The following is a 15,512-nucleotide window of genomic DNA, read 5'->3' as shown; positions in this document are numbered from 1 at the left end:
GCCTGGAAGACCCTCTTCCAAGCTTTGACAAGAACTTGGTGCTGTCATCACCAAGGCAGAGCATCAGCGAAGGCAGAGCAGATCACATGGTATGTTAGAGAAGGAGGCTTTATGTAGGTTGAATTCGACATAGCTGCACCCGTCAGTATCCTTCCTGATTCCATCAGCAGCTTTGGTCCTATTAACAACCAGTTTTCTGCTTCTGCTTAATCCACAACAATAACTCAGTTCTGTGGTCCTCTTACAGTGAAGTTAACCAGTGCTGCAACTTCCCTCTCTTCACTTAACTTGCTATAGAAAACATGCAGCCTGTCCAACCCCTAAAAACATCCCTTAGTTTCATGCTGCTGGCAGCTGCTGCTTAGACACACTAAATCTCTGTCATGATGTCCAGATAGAAAAATTATTTCCGAAAAAGTTCCATTAAATATGGTCTCTTGATTGTATTTCTGACAGACGGTTTCTGCTCCAGCTACACCAGTACCCCTTGTGCAGCAAAGTAGACAAACATCACAGAGTTTTCCAGCCGCAGCCCCAACTCCGCAGACACAACATATTTTCCAGTCCAACCAGGAGCAGGTACTGCACGCAGCAAACCCTGAATGACCACTGGACACATCTGAAGAGTGAGATAGAAAGAGCTAAATCTGCCATTTAATAGAAGCAGTATCAGCTATAATAATTGGCTACAATAATCTTACCACTTACCCAATATTGAAGGTAACGTGTCTGTGCCTCCAGAACCGCTCTGATCAGTCAAGGGATCCATGAAGAACATCTGGCAGTGTTCTAGAGTGTTATTTATTCATTTAACACTGATTGCAGGGAGTCTGAACACCAGTTTAACATTTTAAGCTCCTTTGAAATCATGCCTTCAGTCTGTGATCAACACGTGTCCTCCGACTACCTCTGACTACCTCACAGAGGTGTAGTACGCAGCTAAAAAAGCTCATTGTATAGCTGGTATTCAGGGAAGTTTGCTCTTATTAACTACAAAATATGCAGCAACCAAGGTTTAGCTCTAAATAGTGCATGCACACTATAGTTATAATATAAGAAAATGTTTTTCCTTTTGCTGTACAGGTCATTATTGTTGTACATGTACTCTGTGTGCATCAGTTTGTATGTAAAACTCTATTCATGTGGTCTGTGTTTGTTTCCCATTTGTCTCCTCTCCCTGTAGTGTCAACTCCAACCAGCTGCCGCCCCATCTCAGGTAGACTAGCACACTGCAAAACACACAGAATAGCAGTTTTAAAATTAGCTGGCCCAGTAACTCACCTGTTCCAGTGTGGGATATTTCAGGCACTGGAGCTTATTGGTTTAAAACCTCTCCAGCAGATAAAAATCCTTGAAAAAGATATGTGCACGTTCTGTCTCCAACATTGATATTTTCACTGTTTCTTCAAAAATCAGACTACTTTGTTCTTCTTGTTTTAGCCATAAGTGCTTAATTTATTGTTGGGCATGTAAAAATAAAAAACAACTCTTAGTAAAATTATTTTTGCAGTTTTAACTTTGAAAAAAGTGGCCATAAGTACTTTCAGCCTGACCACTTTGGCCAACATGGCAAAGACTTTGGACACCAATGAATTGAATTGAAAGCTGGAACTGTGACAAATAAGGTTTGACGACGATTCGAGTTTCAAATTTATCTCGCAACCACACACAGTGAGAAGGGTGGTAAGGGATTTAAAAAAATCTCCGAGCTCACTTTTAGAGAACTGAAGCAATGTCAGTCAGAGTCTGCTGCAATAAAAAATAAAAAATTGTATTTTAGATTTTTTTACATAATTTGTGACCTCTAAACATGCAATGATTTGTAAACCTCAACTGAGCAATACTGATTCCTCTTTTTCTTTTCTGAATGACATGAGAGGTTTCCTAACAGAAAAAAAAAAAACATAATATGGACATAATATTGAAAACAACAGTGTCCAAACACTTTTAAAAATGACTTCACCTTTCTAATTCAAAAAAAATATTTCTACATAAAGAGAAAAGAATATTTGATTTCCTTCCTTAGCTATTTTCTGCTGACCAGCCTTCATCTCATCTGAGTCCTCCTGATACCTCTGGCAGTTTTCCACTCTGCAGCCCTCCTCCCCCTCTCCTGCCCCTGCCCATCAGCACACAGGTGTGTTGTGGTAGAATTAGAAACATAGGTATAAACCAGAAAAAAAGAAAATCATAATGTAACACACATAACATTGCAGTACTGCAGTAAAGCCCAAGCTACCTGAGTGAATGTTGTATGTACAGACTCGCTGTCTTTGTTCATTTTATTTCAATTCCCTTTTTCTTTCCTAGTTTCCCTCTCCATATCCTGTCGTTCACATGCCCGCTCCCTTTTCCCCAGTTTCTCTGCCGTCCACCTACAGCAGCGACGCTGCTATGTCTGCCTCTTACTACTCGCCTTCACCCCACCTTCCCTCCCTTCCTCTCACCCCCCACACAGCACTGACATCTGTACCTTCTCTTGGCACCCCTCAGACTCCCTTGTCCACTCCTCAAAATATGTCCAGTCTGGCACTCCCTTTTCCTCATCTGATAATAGCCAATTCCCCTGTGATGCCACAGCAGCAGGGTGGCACGTCCACATCTCAGCACCACACCAGTAGCCTCCATTCCACCCATCCCTTAACTTTCTCTCAGGTACAACCCACCCCATTCCCTGCCCCCCACCCTGAGCAGGAACTGTCTGACCAGCCTGTCCAGGTGAATATTTGACTCCGTTCTCACTGTATTGGGTCGGTCTTGAGAAATCTGTAACACTAAGGTGGTGTTTGTACTGTTGGTTGTAATGCATGCAGGGCATGCCCTAAGAGATTCAGAAGAAAGCAAATTAAATTGTTGTCCACTTCCCTAAATGTGATGTTTTTTTGTTTGTCTCATAGGTGAGTGCTCCCCATGGGATCCTGGGAGATGTTCAGCTTTTGGAAACAGTCCCCCCTGTCTTGCCCATTGGACAGACTCCAATCTGGGGAAGCAGAATAGACACAGAATCTACTGCAGCTGCTGCTTCTCCAGTCCCAGCTCCCGCCTCAATTTCCATCTCTGCTAAGGTTCAGTATGAAGCTAAAGCCCCTGTACGAACTTTAGTCCCAGGGTCAGCTCAGGCTGCAGCAGCACCTCAGACTCCGACACAAGCTCCAAAAACACTGCAAACTACGGCCTCAGCCCAACTTCAAGCGCCAGTATCTGCATCGAGTTTAACTGTAGAGCTCACATTGGTTTCTTCTGTGAGCTCAGGTGCACTGCAAATCTCCACCCCAGGGGTGGTCACAGACCCAGCTCCTTTGTCAGCACCGGCTCAGGCTGCAGCTCCTGCTATAACTTCAGTTCTGCAGCCCGTTGGCATCCACACAACAGTCCCAGTGTCTGAATGTGCCAGCCTGGCTACAGCTCAGCAGCATATAGAGACATCATCTGTTCCTGGGAGCTTTCAGCAAGAAACCTGTGTAGAGGTAGGAATACATACATGCTTCCTTCTTTCCTTCCTTGCTTTCTTGTTTTTGTGTCTTTCCTGTTTTCTTCCTACCTCTATAGGTTTCATATGTAAAGCCAGCCTGCTTTAGATGTAGCTGCATTTAATTCATTGTCAACAATTCATAGTGAACAATTCTTAGTATGCAATTTGAAATTACCATGAAAAATTGAGAAAGTGGAGTCAGAAAAGTGTGGAGTTTTCACATGAACAATAATTGTACTATTTTTGCCCCTTTAATGACTGAAAAGCAGGGTCTGTGCTAGAAAACCAACCAATTAAATAAGCAGTATTATGTCTACTAAGAAAAGTCAAATATCTATGAAGTTATCCCAGTTCTTTGCTAATGGCTAGAAAAATAATATTTTTCACTTCAACTTGCTACAAGACATTTTTGCTTGAAGGAAATCCACAATAGAATCAATCGTCGCTACCAAATGTTTGTTTAAAAATTTTTTTAAATTTGTTTGTTGCATAATATGTAAAAATAATGCCACAAATGCATCATTAAAAGCCCAAAATTCAAATTAAAAGTCCAAAATTTATGCCATTGATTAGTATAAACTTGTGAGTAATATTTTACAGCTAGTGAAGCACAGTTTTTTTTTGTTTGTTTTCCAGGATGTTCTCCGTGACAGAGCAATATCGCTATCCAGTTATACCTACGACAGGTGTGTGCTATGTCCGTTTGGTTGAATGTGTTTATGTAAAACATGACACCGTCCTGGAGGGGTGCGTTTTTCATTCATACATGTTTTCTTTGTATAGTCTTAACTCTGATGTTGCGTCGGGTAGGGAAACAAGTGATGGTTATGAAAGCTTAGCAAGTGGGAGCAAAGGGGACATGAAACCCAGGAAACATCACCGCAAGTCTGCTCGCACACGTTCCAGGCAAGAAAGGACCAGCAAACCCAAACTGAGCATGCTCAATGTAAGTCATAGTATAATTTATGAAAACAACAAAAATCTTCAGACCAATAAAATGTCTTTAAAATAAAGTGTAATTGTTCTCCTTCAAGGTCTGCAACACTGGTGATAAAATGGTTGAATGTCAGCTGGAGACTCACAACCACAAAATGGTAACATTTAAGTTTGACCTGGATGGAGATGCTCCTGAGGAAATCGCTACCTACATGGTCAGTTTAGTTCATTTGAATTTAATGTTTTCTAGCTGTTTGTCAGGCTATAAAATATTTAAAACCAAATGCCCGTAGGTGGAGAATGGCTTTATCCTTCCGCTAGAGAAGGAGATCTTCATTGATCAGCTGAAGGATATTATGGACAAAGCAGAAGACATGCTGCATGAAGACATGGGGGATGAAAAAGACACAATGTTGAGCTGTAGTCCTCTGCAGGGCCAGATGTCGGAGGTAGGAGAGGTAGGAAAAGTATTTGTTACATATTTGCACAAATACACGGGTGTATGTTGAAATGGAAGTTTAACAAGCAAAACTAACCTCTGTAAATCTTTTTGTAGGGTCAGCAGCCAGGGGCGCCGCAGCCTGTATATCAGCAGAATGGTAGCATCACATGTTCTTAAAAGTCACATTCAAATCCACATTGTATTCCTTTTCTATTCACACAGATGTGTGTGAGCATTTCTGGTCCTTTTCTTCTTTGGACTGCAGTTCTTCACACAGGAAAGAGATGGTTCATCATCTGCCCGGTGGAGGAGACACCTCCCTGCGTTCAGGACACTCCATCTGATGGGACAGCAACCCAGTCACCTGGGAGCTCAGCCAACACCCAGCCTGCTGACAGCACCACTGCAAGGCCCTCCAGAGGTGACTGTTTCTGCATGGCAAAGTCAGCATGAAGTCTGGTAACCACATGGTACAATAGCACTCCCTAGTGGCACCAGAATGAAATCCTTTGAGGATTAATGTACATGTAGAAAATTATTTTACATTATTTGGCTTCCCCTGTGCTTCCATCTGCTGCCTCATCAGATTTTCCAACCGTAGCACATCTAGATAGCTATATCTATCTGTCGGCGCTACCCTTCAAAAGCTGCTTCTGTCATGTTTACATGGCAAAAACCATAACGTTTAGTGTTGATGTTAAATATAATCATCGGAAAACATTCGTCAAGTGACAGAAATGAAGCGGCAGTTTAGCAGTTATGTGTAGCATTGGAACAATTTATCTTAATGACGAAAACCTTTCTAAAACAACTAGAATATCCTTCCTGTTTAATATGCGTGTGTAGATGAACTAAATTCCTTCATCAGACTATCTAACTTGAAGAAGAATGAAAGAATAAAACTTTATCAGACACACTGATACTGCAAATTAAATAAATTGATCTACAAATGCAGGTTATTGCTGCAAGCACTTTGTACATAAACAAGTTGTGTGACAGTCTATATCTGGCACAGTCAAAATGTGCCCACCGACCGCACAGGTCACACTGCACCTGAAAGGTAAAGCGACAAATACAGAATAATCAATACTCAAAAAATAGAAATGAAGGATAATTATGAGCACAAAATAGACCGTGTTCGTCGTGATTCACATGGTTGACGCCAAACAATGGACGTGGTTTACATAATAATAACAATATTACAGACGTCAAACTAAACTCATTTACAAATAGGCTATAAGCTCACTGTCATGTAAACTTAAAACAGGAAGTAACACAAAAACTTTAAGAAAACAAGACAAAATAAATTAAATAGGTCCAACCGTAACCTTTCACGAAATTAAACTTCCACAGGTAAGACACCTCGATAAGAGGGCTTTCAGGTAAGCGACCTGTGACGTATTATGCGCATGCGCATTGCCACATTTAGGACGGATTGTTTTACAGGTTTAGACTCGACTCAAACAAGGATTGGCTCTAAATTCAAGGAGAAAACCAAAGAAGCCATAAATGTGTGAAAGGAAACATGTTAACACTATTACAGAAAGAAACTGTCATATCTATAGAATAAAACGGTGGTCAATAGCTTGTCATTAAAAGAGTCAAAAAAAAACAAAAGAAAACGTTTCCCGATCATTGTTAAAAAAAAAAAAAACTACCTGTGTTTTTCTAAATTATTTCAAACTTTTTTTTGTTATTTTTTCTAGAAGAGGGGTCATCCTCTACAATGTCTGGTGGAAGTGGAGGGTTCACTCATGAGGTTTATGGTTTCTACAGTCCTCCAATAACATCCAACACTGACCCCCTCCTTTTGGCAACCCTGTCTCCTCCTGTGTCTGCACCCCCTACTCTTCAATCAGTGTCTTCGGTGGAGCCTGCAGGCAGTTCCCTGCAGCCCAGCTTGCTTGCTGCCAACCCAGACAGAGCTCAAACGTTTCCCCCATCATTACCTCACACTTCATACCCAGTGGAGGATTCACAGGGATCTCCTCCTGGATCTCTTTCCCCTACCCATGCAGCTCAGAAGATCCTTGATTTGGCCCATTCAGTGTCTATTTCTGATGAAGTGCCCTGCTGTCCTCTCATCATGCCCCTATCTTTGGATGTGAACCCTCCACTGGGCAGGTCACCTCTGACGCCTCTACCCCTCCAGGAGCTTGGTGCCACCAAAGAGCCACCGTCTGCCTCCTACGCTCCTGCTGCACGCAGCGAGCTGCCACAGCAGCCTGTGGTTCTCCACCAGCCTTTTTCTGCTGTGGGAGGCTCCAAAGTGTCCTCGCTGCCCCAGAGCCCGGCGCCATCCCAACATGCCGCTGGACCTAGCGAGTCTGATGGCGAAGGACGGGTCGGTCGTGGAGGTTTTGTTGATAGCACCATTAAAACGCTGGATGAAAAACTGAGGAACCTGCTCTACCAGGAATATGCTCCCATGTATCCATCAGGCAGTGTTGCAGAGACACCAGGATCGGGGACAGAGTACATCCAGTTTCCTCCTGGCCCGGACAGCGCCACTGGAGGGTCTGGAAACAGCACCCCGGGGCCAATAGGGGAGACGCGCTACAGGGGAGGAGAACAGCTCGTAAGTACAATGAAAGACCCTTTGTTTTTTACATAGGTGTAGAAACATTTTTGTTACGGATTTTGTTAAATGTTACAAAAATGTTAAATGGTTTCTAGTTTGACTCTTTCTTGTTTTATTCTCCTCGCGTTTCATTTTAATCTCCTTCGTCAGCCTCAAATTCCTGAGAGAATGGACAGCCTGAGCACGCTGAGTGACTCAGCTGTTTGCGGTACGTACAACTAATCTGTCTATAACTTGAACCAAATTCTGAGATTGTCCATTTTTTTACAAAATTTAACATGTTAGTTTGTTGTACTCAGTGTTTTGTTAACTTTCCTACAGCTTCTTTGTCAAGACGACAGGTTCCTCACTCTGTGTCCTGCACTGGAACGCGAGGTCGATTTAAGGTATTAAAGGTTTCTGTTTTAGTGTATTTCAATGTCAGTATTTTCTTTGTTAGTGGTTATTATTGCAAAGGTTTCATAATTTATACACGCATATTTAATCTTTGTGTAAAATACATTATTGTTGGATTAAAATGTGATGTTTTAGAGTTCACACAATACTTAAAATCTCGATCTTAATACACAGCTATGAATGTTTTAGGATGATTATATTTCAGACTTTCTCCTGCAGTATATTTTCTCAACATACTGTTTATCCCTTATTTTCCAAGCACATTTTAAAGTAATTCTTTTTGAAGAGAAAGTCCATAGAATACATTTATAATACAGTGTTTAAATGCACACTGTTAGCATATACATTTATTGTGAAGCGATTTATATTAGTTAAACACCAGTTATTTCCCATAGTTCTTTTTGGCACACTTACAGGATCCTGATTACGTGATGAAATGGGGGAGCAACCATTTCACTCGGATGTGAACCTATAATCCACACACTACTACATGCCATGCCATGGTAGTTTGCAGGTCTAAAGGCTCTCTTTTAGATCAGCACATATAAAGTTTAAACCTTTGTGAATATCTTTTCTTTTACCAGTATTTGCTGTCTCAGTTATTTGCTGAGTTAATTAACCTAATTAAACAACTTACAACTTGGAGCATGACATCTGTCACATACTGCTCACATTTCTAAAACCCACATCCTTCCTCTTGATGCAATACTTACAATACTTTCAATACAAAGTTTTCTTTAGCAGATCAGATTTTCTTGGGTCAAGAAATGGTGCAAAAAAGCATAAGTTTGCTCCATTGTTCAGGTTCCCATGCTCACACATGTACTGTTTACTTTTGCTATTGCTTTTGTAAAAATGGTCATAATATATGAGAAATATGTAATTTCTATTCTGTAGCCATGTTATAGGCAGGAGACCAAGTCAAAGCTTTCAAAGTGTTCAGATTTCCACAAAATGTAGCTATAAAGGTGATAAATATCAAATGAATAGCTGTGAAACTTTTTGAACTAAATAAAATAACGTATCAATGCATTTGTGTCTGTATCTTTGTGTAACCAAAAATGTATGTAATGAAAGTCCCTGTGAACAAATTGACAAAAGTGATACATTTTCCATTCTCTCCAAACATATTCATGTATTCATTTAAAAATGATCAATCTATTTGTAAGTTTTTAAAGACAAAAAGATATCAGAATTGATAATATCAGATTTATCCCCTGACTCAGCCAAAACTAAATGACCTACTTTTCTTTTAATGTAGAGTTTGATGTTACAGACGCTTCAGAATGTTTTATGAATCTCCCTTCTTTGTTTTGCCAGATCATCTCTGTTCCTCCTGAAGTGGCAAACAGAAGAGATGTGAAGCAGAGAAGCTGGAGCAGCGCAGCCTCCCCCGCTCACCCTGGCGAATACAGCGGGGACCAGGTTCAGACGGAAGCCTTGGCTACCTCCACCACCATCGGACGATTCTCCGTAGTGAGCACAGAAGATGACATTACTCAGAGGACGCGTTGCAGCCGCTACTCTGCCCCGCCTGATTTCTACCTAGGCACTCCACCACCCATGGGTAAGAGCAGGTCCCTGGCTCACATTCAGACCTCAAACTCTGTCCCTGTGGATGTCACAGTCCATGCTCCCTTCCTTTCTGCAGACTCAGGGGCGGAGAGCAGCCCTGCCAAGCTGGCTCCTGCCACTCCTTCCCAGCACTCTCGCTCTGAGCGCAGAGGTAGTGACCTCATGAAAAGGGCAGTGGCCTTTCTCCGTCGCACTGGCCGCAGCAGCAGTGTGCAGAGCTCTGACTCACCGAGCAGACATGGAGGTGTACCTGGCTCAGCCTATGCCAGCAGCGACAATGACTCAGAGATGGAGGACTCAGATATAAAGAGGGAACTACAGAGACTCAGGGAGAAGTACGATTTTCTTTCTTCCCTGTGTGCAATGCCTTGCAAAAATGCTGAACTTTGTGGTGCAACCACAAACTTTGTATCGTATGGGGATTTTATATAATAGACCAACACAAAGTAGTGAATAATTGTGAAGTGTAACAACAACTATACATGATATTTGAAATTGCCCAATACTTTTTGCAAAATAGCTCAAGCTCAGACTGGATGGAGAGTGTCTGTCAACATCAGCTTTCAAGCCTCACAGGTTCTCAGTTGGATTTAGTTCTGGACTTTAACTGGGCCACACTAAAACATGAAAATTCTTTGATCTAAACCGTTCTATTGTAAGTCTGACTGGAAGGAAGTCTTTTAAAGCCTCCGACAAGTTTTCTTTCAGGATTGCTCTGTGTTTAGCTCCATCTATCTTCCTATCAACTCTGACCAGCTTCCCCGTCCATGATGAAGAACCCACCTGCCACCCCCAAAAAAAGCATGATGCTGCCACTACTATGTTTGAAGATGCAGATGTGTGTTCAGGTTGATGTCCAGTGTTAGTTTCTGACACACAGTGATTCCACTGGAACAACTTTTTCTACATGTTTGCTGTTACCTACATGGCTTCTGCAAATGAGACTTCTTATGACCTTCAGAAATGTTTTTTGTTTTTCCACACTTTCATGGAGGGCAAATTTGTAGAGGCTGAGACTAATATCTGTCCTTTCGATAGTCTTTTGCAGCCTTTACCAGGTTTTCTGTTAGGTTTGCTTTGTATTTAGCAAAGTTGATGCGGCCACCTCCGTGTTTCAGTGTGGGGATGGTGTTCTCTGGGCACCTTCTTTCCCATGTTTGATATGTCCCTTGCATAGCTTTTGTGTCTTTCTTTCAACAAGTCAACAGTCTTGTCACTCTTCTCCAGACACCAGATTTGTGGAGCAACCGGCTAACAGCTTTCCTCCCGACAGATTATCCCACCTGCCATGTGGATCTCTGCAGCTAAAATAAATTGAACTTTATTAACTAATAGGAGAGTTCTGAATGTGCTGGGTTTTATTTAAGGGTACAAGAGTAAATGAGGTTAAATAGTTTTTTTTTAAAGCTTGCATCATTTTTCTTCAACTTCACAATTATTCAATGTTTTCTGTTGCTCTACGTCATAACATCCCAGCAAAATTAAGGGGGTCTGGATACGCTTGCAAGCCACTGCAGTTTTGTAACATCATGCTTTTTCATTCAGATTGTGATTACTTAATACCTGCCTCCATCCATTCAGGCATCTGAGGGAGATCTCAGAGCTGCAAGCGCATCAGCGTGGAGAGGTGGAGCTGCTCTATCGTAGACTTGGTAAGATTCCTCCTCCTGGCCTCGGCCTCTTACATGTTGCGCCGCATACAAGTCGCAGGAAAAGGTCCAACAAACACCGACTGAAGCCGGGGAAACTTCTCAGCCCTCTGGTTCAACAATTTAGGCATGTCAAAACCAAAAGCAGTGACTCCACTAAATCTGGTGAGTTACTTTTTCCAACTTAAATTACTGTAAAATTTTTAAGATTAATTGTTACTCTTTTGGCTGTTTCCAGGTGCCACTCCAGCTCCAAGTGAGCCAGCAGTGAGTTTAAACGGCTCTCCAGGGAGAACATCTTTCCCCACCCACGGCAGGCCACGGTCATGTACCAGCCACTTACCCAGCTCAGCTTCAGAGCCGGTACAGACTCAGCAGCCCTGTTCCCTGAAAGGTTCTCTGTCCTCTGACAACATTTACGCTGGACTGCATGGAGATGTCGCTGGCACACATGCTCAACCTGGACAAGGTAGCGTTCAAAACAGTGTAGCAAAAAAATTTTGATAGTATAAATAAAGAAATAGCTTTGGGCCATTTTAATTAAGTGATAAGCATTTTAGGACTTATGCTATCCTGTCATCTTCTTCCCTTCATTATGTTCCTCAACAGGCTGGTCTAATTATCCTCAACCATCTGAGAGAGTGACCTATAAATCCAGTAGCAAACCACGAGCTAGATTTCTCAGTGGGCCTGTGTCTTTGTCTATCTGTTTGTATCTCCTTTCTTCCTGCATAGCTTCACTGTTTGATTTTGCATTACTTTCTATTTATTTACCTTTATTCCACTGATTTTCTTGCAAAACTATCCTGCAACTGTGTATGATTTATGTTTGCTTTACATTTTGTACCTGCATTCCTACTACCAATCTTCCTCCACAGACATATTTTGTTTATTCAAACCCGTCAGAAGAATTTTTTGGATTCTTTCAAAAACTTGTTGTAAATGTTGTTAATAAATGTACAAAACGTATTTGTGATCACGTCCATTGTTTTATACAGTGAGCTAATTATCAGTTATTGTCACTCATTTTGGGACAGTTGTTGTTTTTCTGACATTTAAGGTTTGGATAATCAAAGTTTGGTTCGGCTGTAATAAGTGTTGATGAACATTTCAAAGTGAACTGATACAGTCATTTTTAAAAGTATTCATACACCTTAAACCTTTTCACATTGTCTTTTGTCACAACTGACTTGTTTGTGTTATTAAGATTAACGTGATAGACCAATACAAAGTAGTGTGTCATTATGAACTGGAAGGACATGGATGGGTTTCAAATTAAAATCAGAAATTTGGGGTGTGCATTTGTATTCAGCCCCCTGATCTCTGATAACCCCAAACAAAATACAGAGCCACCAAATGCCTACAGAAGTCACCTATAACATAGTGTGTCTGTGTGTAATTTACTGAATAAATAACATCACAAAGATCAAGAAACACACCAGACAGGTCTGGGATAGAGTTGTGGAGAAGTTTGATACAGCTTTAGGTTAATAAACAGCATCACAAGCTTTGAACACCTCAGAGAGCACTGTTCTATCCCCTGTGAAGGAAAGAGCAATTTTAGATGACACAATTACAGATGCATCTTTCAATGTCCCAGCAACCAAGAGGCCCATGGTAATTTTGGAAAAGCTGCACAGATCAGTAGCTCAGGTGGGAAAACCTACAGCACCAATATGGAAAGGTGGCTACAAGAAATCCATAAGAAATCACATTTGCAGTTTGATGTGTCCCCTTTATGTCCCTATATGCTTCTGTGCTCATGTAAAAGAAGGAGGATCTCTTGAAAGCTAAGACCCAAATCAAACTTTTTGGCCAAAGTGCATATCACAATTTATGGTAAGAACCTAACACTGCACATTACCTTAAAAACACAATTTCTGTAATGAAATATGCTGGTGGCAGCATCATGCTGTAGGTCTACTTTAGTAGGGCCAAGGAAGCTGGTCAGAGTTGATAGATAAATGAAGCTATATACATGGACGATTTATGGATAAAAACCTGTGAGACACGGCCCAAGTCTCGAGATTTAAGCAGTTCTTTACCTTCCACGCGGATAGCGACCCTAAAACATACAGCTGGAGCTATGACTGGATGATTTAGATGAGAGATTATTTAGATACTTGTATGTTTATATTGGGTGTTGGGTATCTGGAGGATCACAAAGGAACTAAGCTCTTGGCTCTCTTGTGTTTTCATCCTCTGTGATGATACTTAACTCTGGCAATGAAGTGCTAATGTTGCTTATGATTTTGTTATCACCAAATTAATTTAAATAGATTCAATAGAGTGTTCATGTTGACCTAACATCACTTGTCCAATTTCCGAACTAATTCTATTTAAAATATTAATGCTTTCAATCCAATCTGACTGAGCTTGAGCTACTTTGCAAATTTGAAGGGGCAAAGCTTTTATTCCCTAGCTTGCAGAGCTGATAGAGAGATACTCCAGATGACTTGCAGTTGTATTTGTATCAAAATATGGTTCTAAAACATACTGATTCATGGGGACTAATACACTTTTCAGATTTAAATTTGTAAAAAGATTTGAAACAGATTTTCCATCTACATTTATGCCTTTTTTGGTTTTGGTCTGTTACATGAAAACTCTAATAAATTAAAATAAGGTTTGAGAATGTAAAGAAAAACTAATCTAACAATCGTTAAGGGGTAGGAATACTTTTGCAAGGAACTGTAAACACTCTATTGTTTACATTGTAATGTATTCTGTTTTGTGATTTATGCAACATCCAATGCATTTAATTAGTTCTGTGCATAACATGCAGTTAAATTAAAATTTTTTTCATATTTTTGCCTGGCTCTGCTGTGTCCTATCTGTGTTCTGCCTATGTTTTAGAAATGCATTTTGACATGGTTGTCACTTGCATGTCTTCATCAATTGTCATGTTTGATCGGTTGCTTGTGTACCATTATATTAATTTATTTTCTTCATATAGAAGCGTTATTTTTCACTGCATTTGTTCTTTAAAATCACTGTTTGCTGACTGGCCCTCAGTTTGTCTGAAACATTTTCTATTTTGCAGGGTCAACACTTAAAAGGCTGTGTCTTGGTAAAGAGCGAGGCAGCAGTATGTAAAATTACAACCTCTTACGCTACATTAAACAAAATCGGATTGCATTTATCAATCAAGTCATCCTACTGACTATTATTTCTATATTTCTGTTTTGTTAGGATCTGGGGCTTCAGCATCTGGAGCTTTCAATCAGTCACAGCAAATGCATAGTGTTACACCTCCTCCCCAACAGCCTGTTGTTGGCCTGGCCCAAGCTCAGGCCAACAACAGCAATAACAAAACAAGTACATCTATGAATCACTACGAAAACAACCTACCTGAAGACCTACAAGGTCTGATGGATGACTGGGCCCAGGAGGTTCTGATTGTGACGCACCGGCCACGTACCGACTCCCTGAATATCCGTGGACAGCAGCTGTGCCCTCAGGTTGTGCCTCAAACACTTGAACAGCTGCCTCAGGCTTTAAATGTGGGTTTTGTGATCTTTCAAAAAAGAATTAAATAATTTGGATGCAACAAATACAGGTCCTTCTCAAACAATTAGCATATTGTGATAAAGTTCATTATTTTCCATAATGTCATGATGAAAATTTAACATTCATATATTTTAGATTCATTGCACACTAACTGAAATATTTCAGGTCTTTTATTGTCTTAATACGGATGATTTTGGCATACAGCTCATGAAAACCCAAAATTCCTATCTCACAAAATTAGCATATCATTAAAAGGGTCTCTAAACGAGCTATGAACCTAATCATCTGAATCAACGAGTTAACTCTAAACACCTGCAAAAGATTCCTGAGGCCTTTAAAACTCCCAGCCTGGTTCATCACTCAAAACCCCAATCATGGGTAAGACTGCCGACCTGACTGCTGTCCAGAAGGCCACTATTGACACCCTCAAGCAAGAGGGTAAGACACAAAAAGAAATTTCTGAACAAATAGGCTGTTCCCAGAGTGCTGTATCAAGGCACCTCAGTGGGAAGTCTGTGGGAAGGAAAAAGTGTGGCAGAAAACGCTGCACAACGAGAAGAGGTGACCGGACCCTGAGGAAGATTGTGGAGAAGGGCCGATTCCAGACCTTGGGGGACCTGCGGAAGCAGTGGACTGAGTCTGGAGTAGAAACATCCAGAGCCACCGTGCACAGGCGTGTGCAGGAAATGGGCTACAGGTGCCGCATTCCCCAGACCTGGGCTACAGAGAAGCAGCACTGGACTGTTGCTCAGTGGTCCAAAGTACTTTTTTCGGATGAAAGCAAATTCTGCATGTCATTCGGAAATCAAGGTGCCAGAGTCTGGAGGAAGACTGGGGAGAAGGAAATGCCAAAATGCCAGAAGTCCAGTGTCAAGTACCCACAGTCAGTGATGGTCTGGGGTGCCGTGTCAGCTGCTGGTGTTGGTCCACTGTGTTTTATCAAGGGCAGGG

The 15,512-nt window shown here is 41.2% G+C and overlaps 1 protein-coding gene across 11 annotated transcripts in view; it reads left to right on the top strand.

Annotated features, from left to right (window-relative positions):
* wnk2 (WNK lysine deficient protein kinase 2) overlaps window positions 1-15,512 on the top strand; it is a 41,347-nt gene that overhangs the window by 18,023 nt on the left and 7,812 nt on the right. Inside the window, exons 9-28 of one of the 11 annotated variants that reach the window (XM_047347174.1) lie at window positions 457-579; window positions 1,184-1,216; window positions 2,027-2,137; window positions 2,898-3,467; window positions 4,109-4,158; window positions 4,283-4,418; window positions 4,507-4,623; window positions 4,702-4,866; window positions 4,965-5,007; window positions 5,116-5,271; window positions 6,557-7,428; window positions 7,582-7,639; window positions 7,753-7,817; window positions 9,148-9,394; window positions 9,479-9,737; window positions 10,984-11,216; window positions 11,290-11,520; window positions 11,661-11,759; window positions 14,095-14,139; window positions 14,244-14,554. In XM_047347174.1, coding sequence (XP_047203130.1) covers window positions 457-579; window positions 1,184-1,216; window positions 2,027-2,137; window positions 2,898-3,467; window positions 4,109-4,158; window positions 4,283-4,418; window positions 4,507-4,623; window positions 4,702-4,866; window positions 4,965-5,007; window positions 5,116-5,271; window positions 6,557-7,428; window positions 7,582-7,639; window positions 7,753-7,817; window positions 9,148-9,394; window positions 9,479-9,737; window positions 10,984-11,216; window positions 11,290-11,520; window positions 11,661-11,759; window positions 14,095-14,139; window positions 14,244-14,554 — 3,924 coding nt within the window. Of the gene's footprint in view, window positions 1-456; window positions 580-1,183; window positions 1,217-2,026; window positions 2,138-2,897; window positions 3,468-4,108; window positions 4,159-4,255; window positions 4,419-4,506; window positions 4,624-4,701; window positions 4,867-4,964; window positions 5,008-5,115; window positions 5,272-6,556; window positions 7,429-7,581; window positions 7,640-7,752; window positions 7,818-9,147; window positions 9,395-9,478; window positions 9,738-10,983; window positions 11,217-11,289; window positions 11,521-11,660; window positions 11,760-14,094; window positions 14,140-14,243; window positions 14,555-15,512 lie in introns of all 11 variants that reach the window. The other 10 variants (XM_047347172.1, XM_047347171.1, XM_047347173.1 and 7 more) reach the window with 10 other exon arrangements.

Source organism: Girardinichthys multiradiatus, chromosome 20, assembly GCF_021462225.1.
Source record: "Girardinichthys multiradiatus isolate DD_20200921_A chromosome 20, DD_fGirMul_XY1, whole genome shotgun sequence".
Classification (NCBI taxonomy): domain Eukaryota; kingdom Metazoa; phylum Chordata; class Actinopteri; order Cyprinodontiformes; family Goodeidae; genus Girardinichthys; species Girardinichthys multiradiatus.
This window is presented reverse-complemented; position numbering and strand designations above follow the sequence as displayed.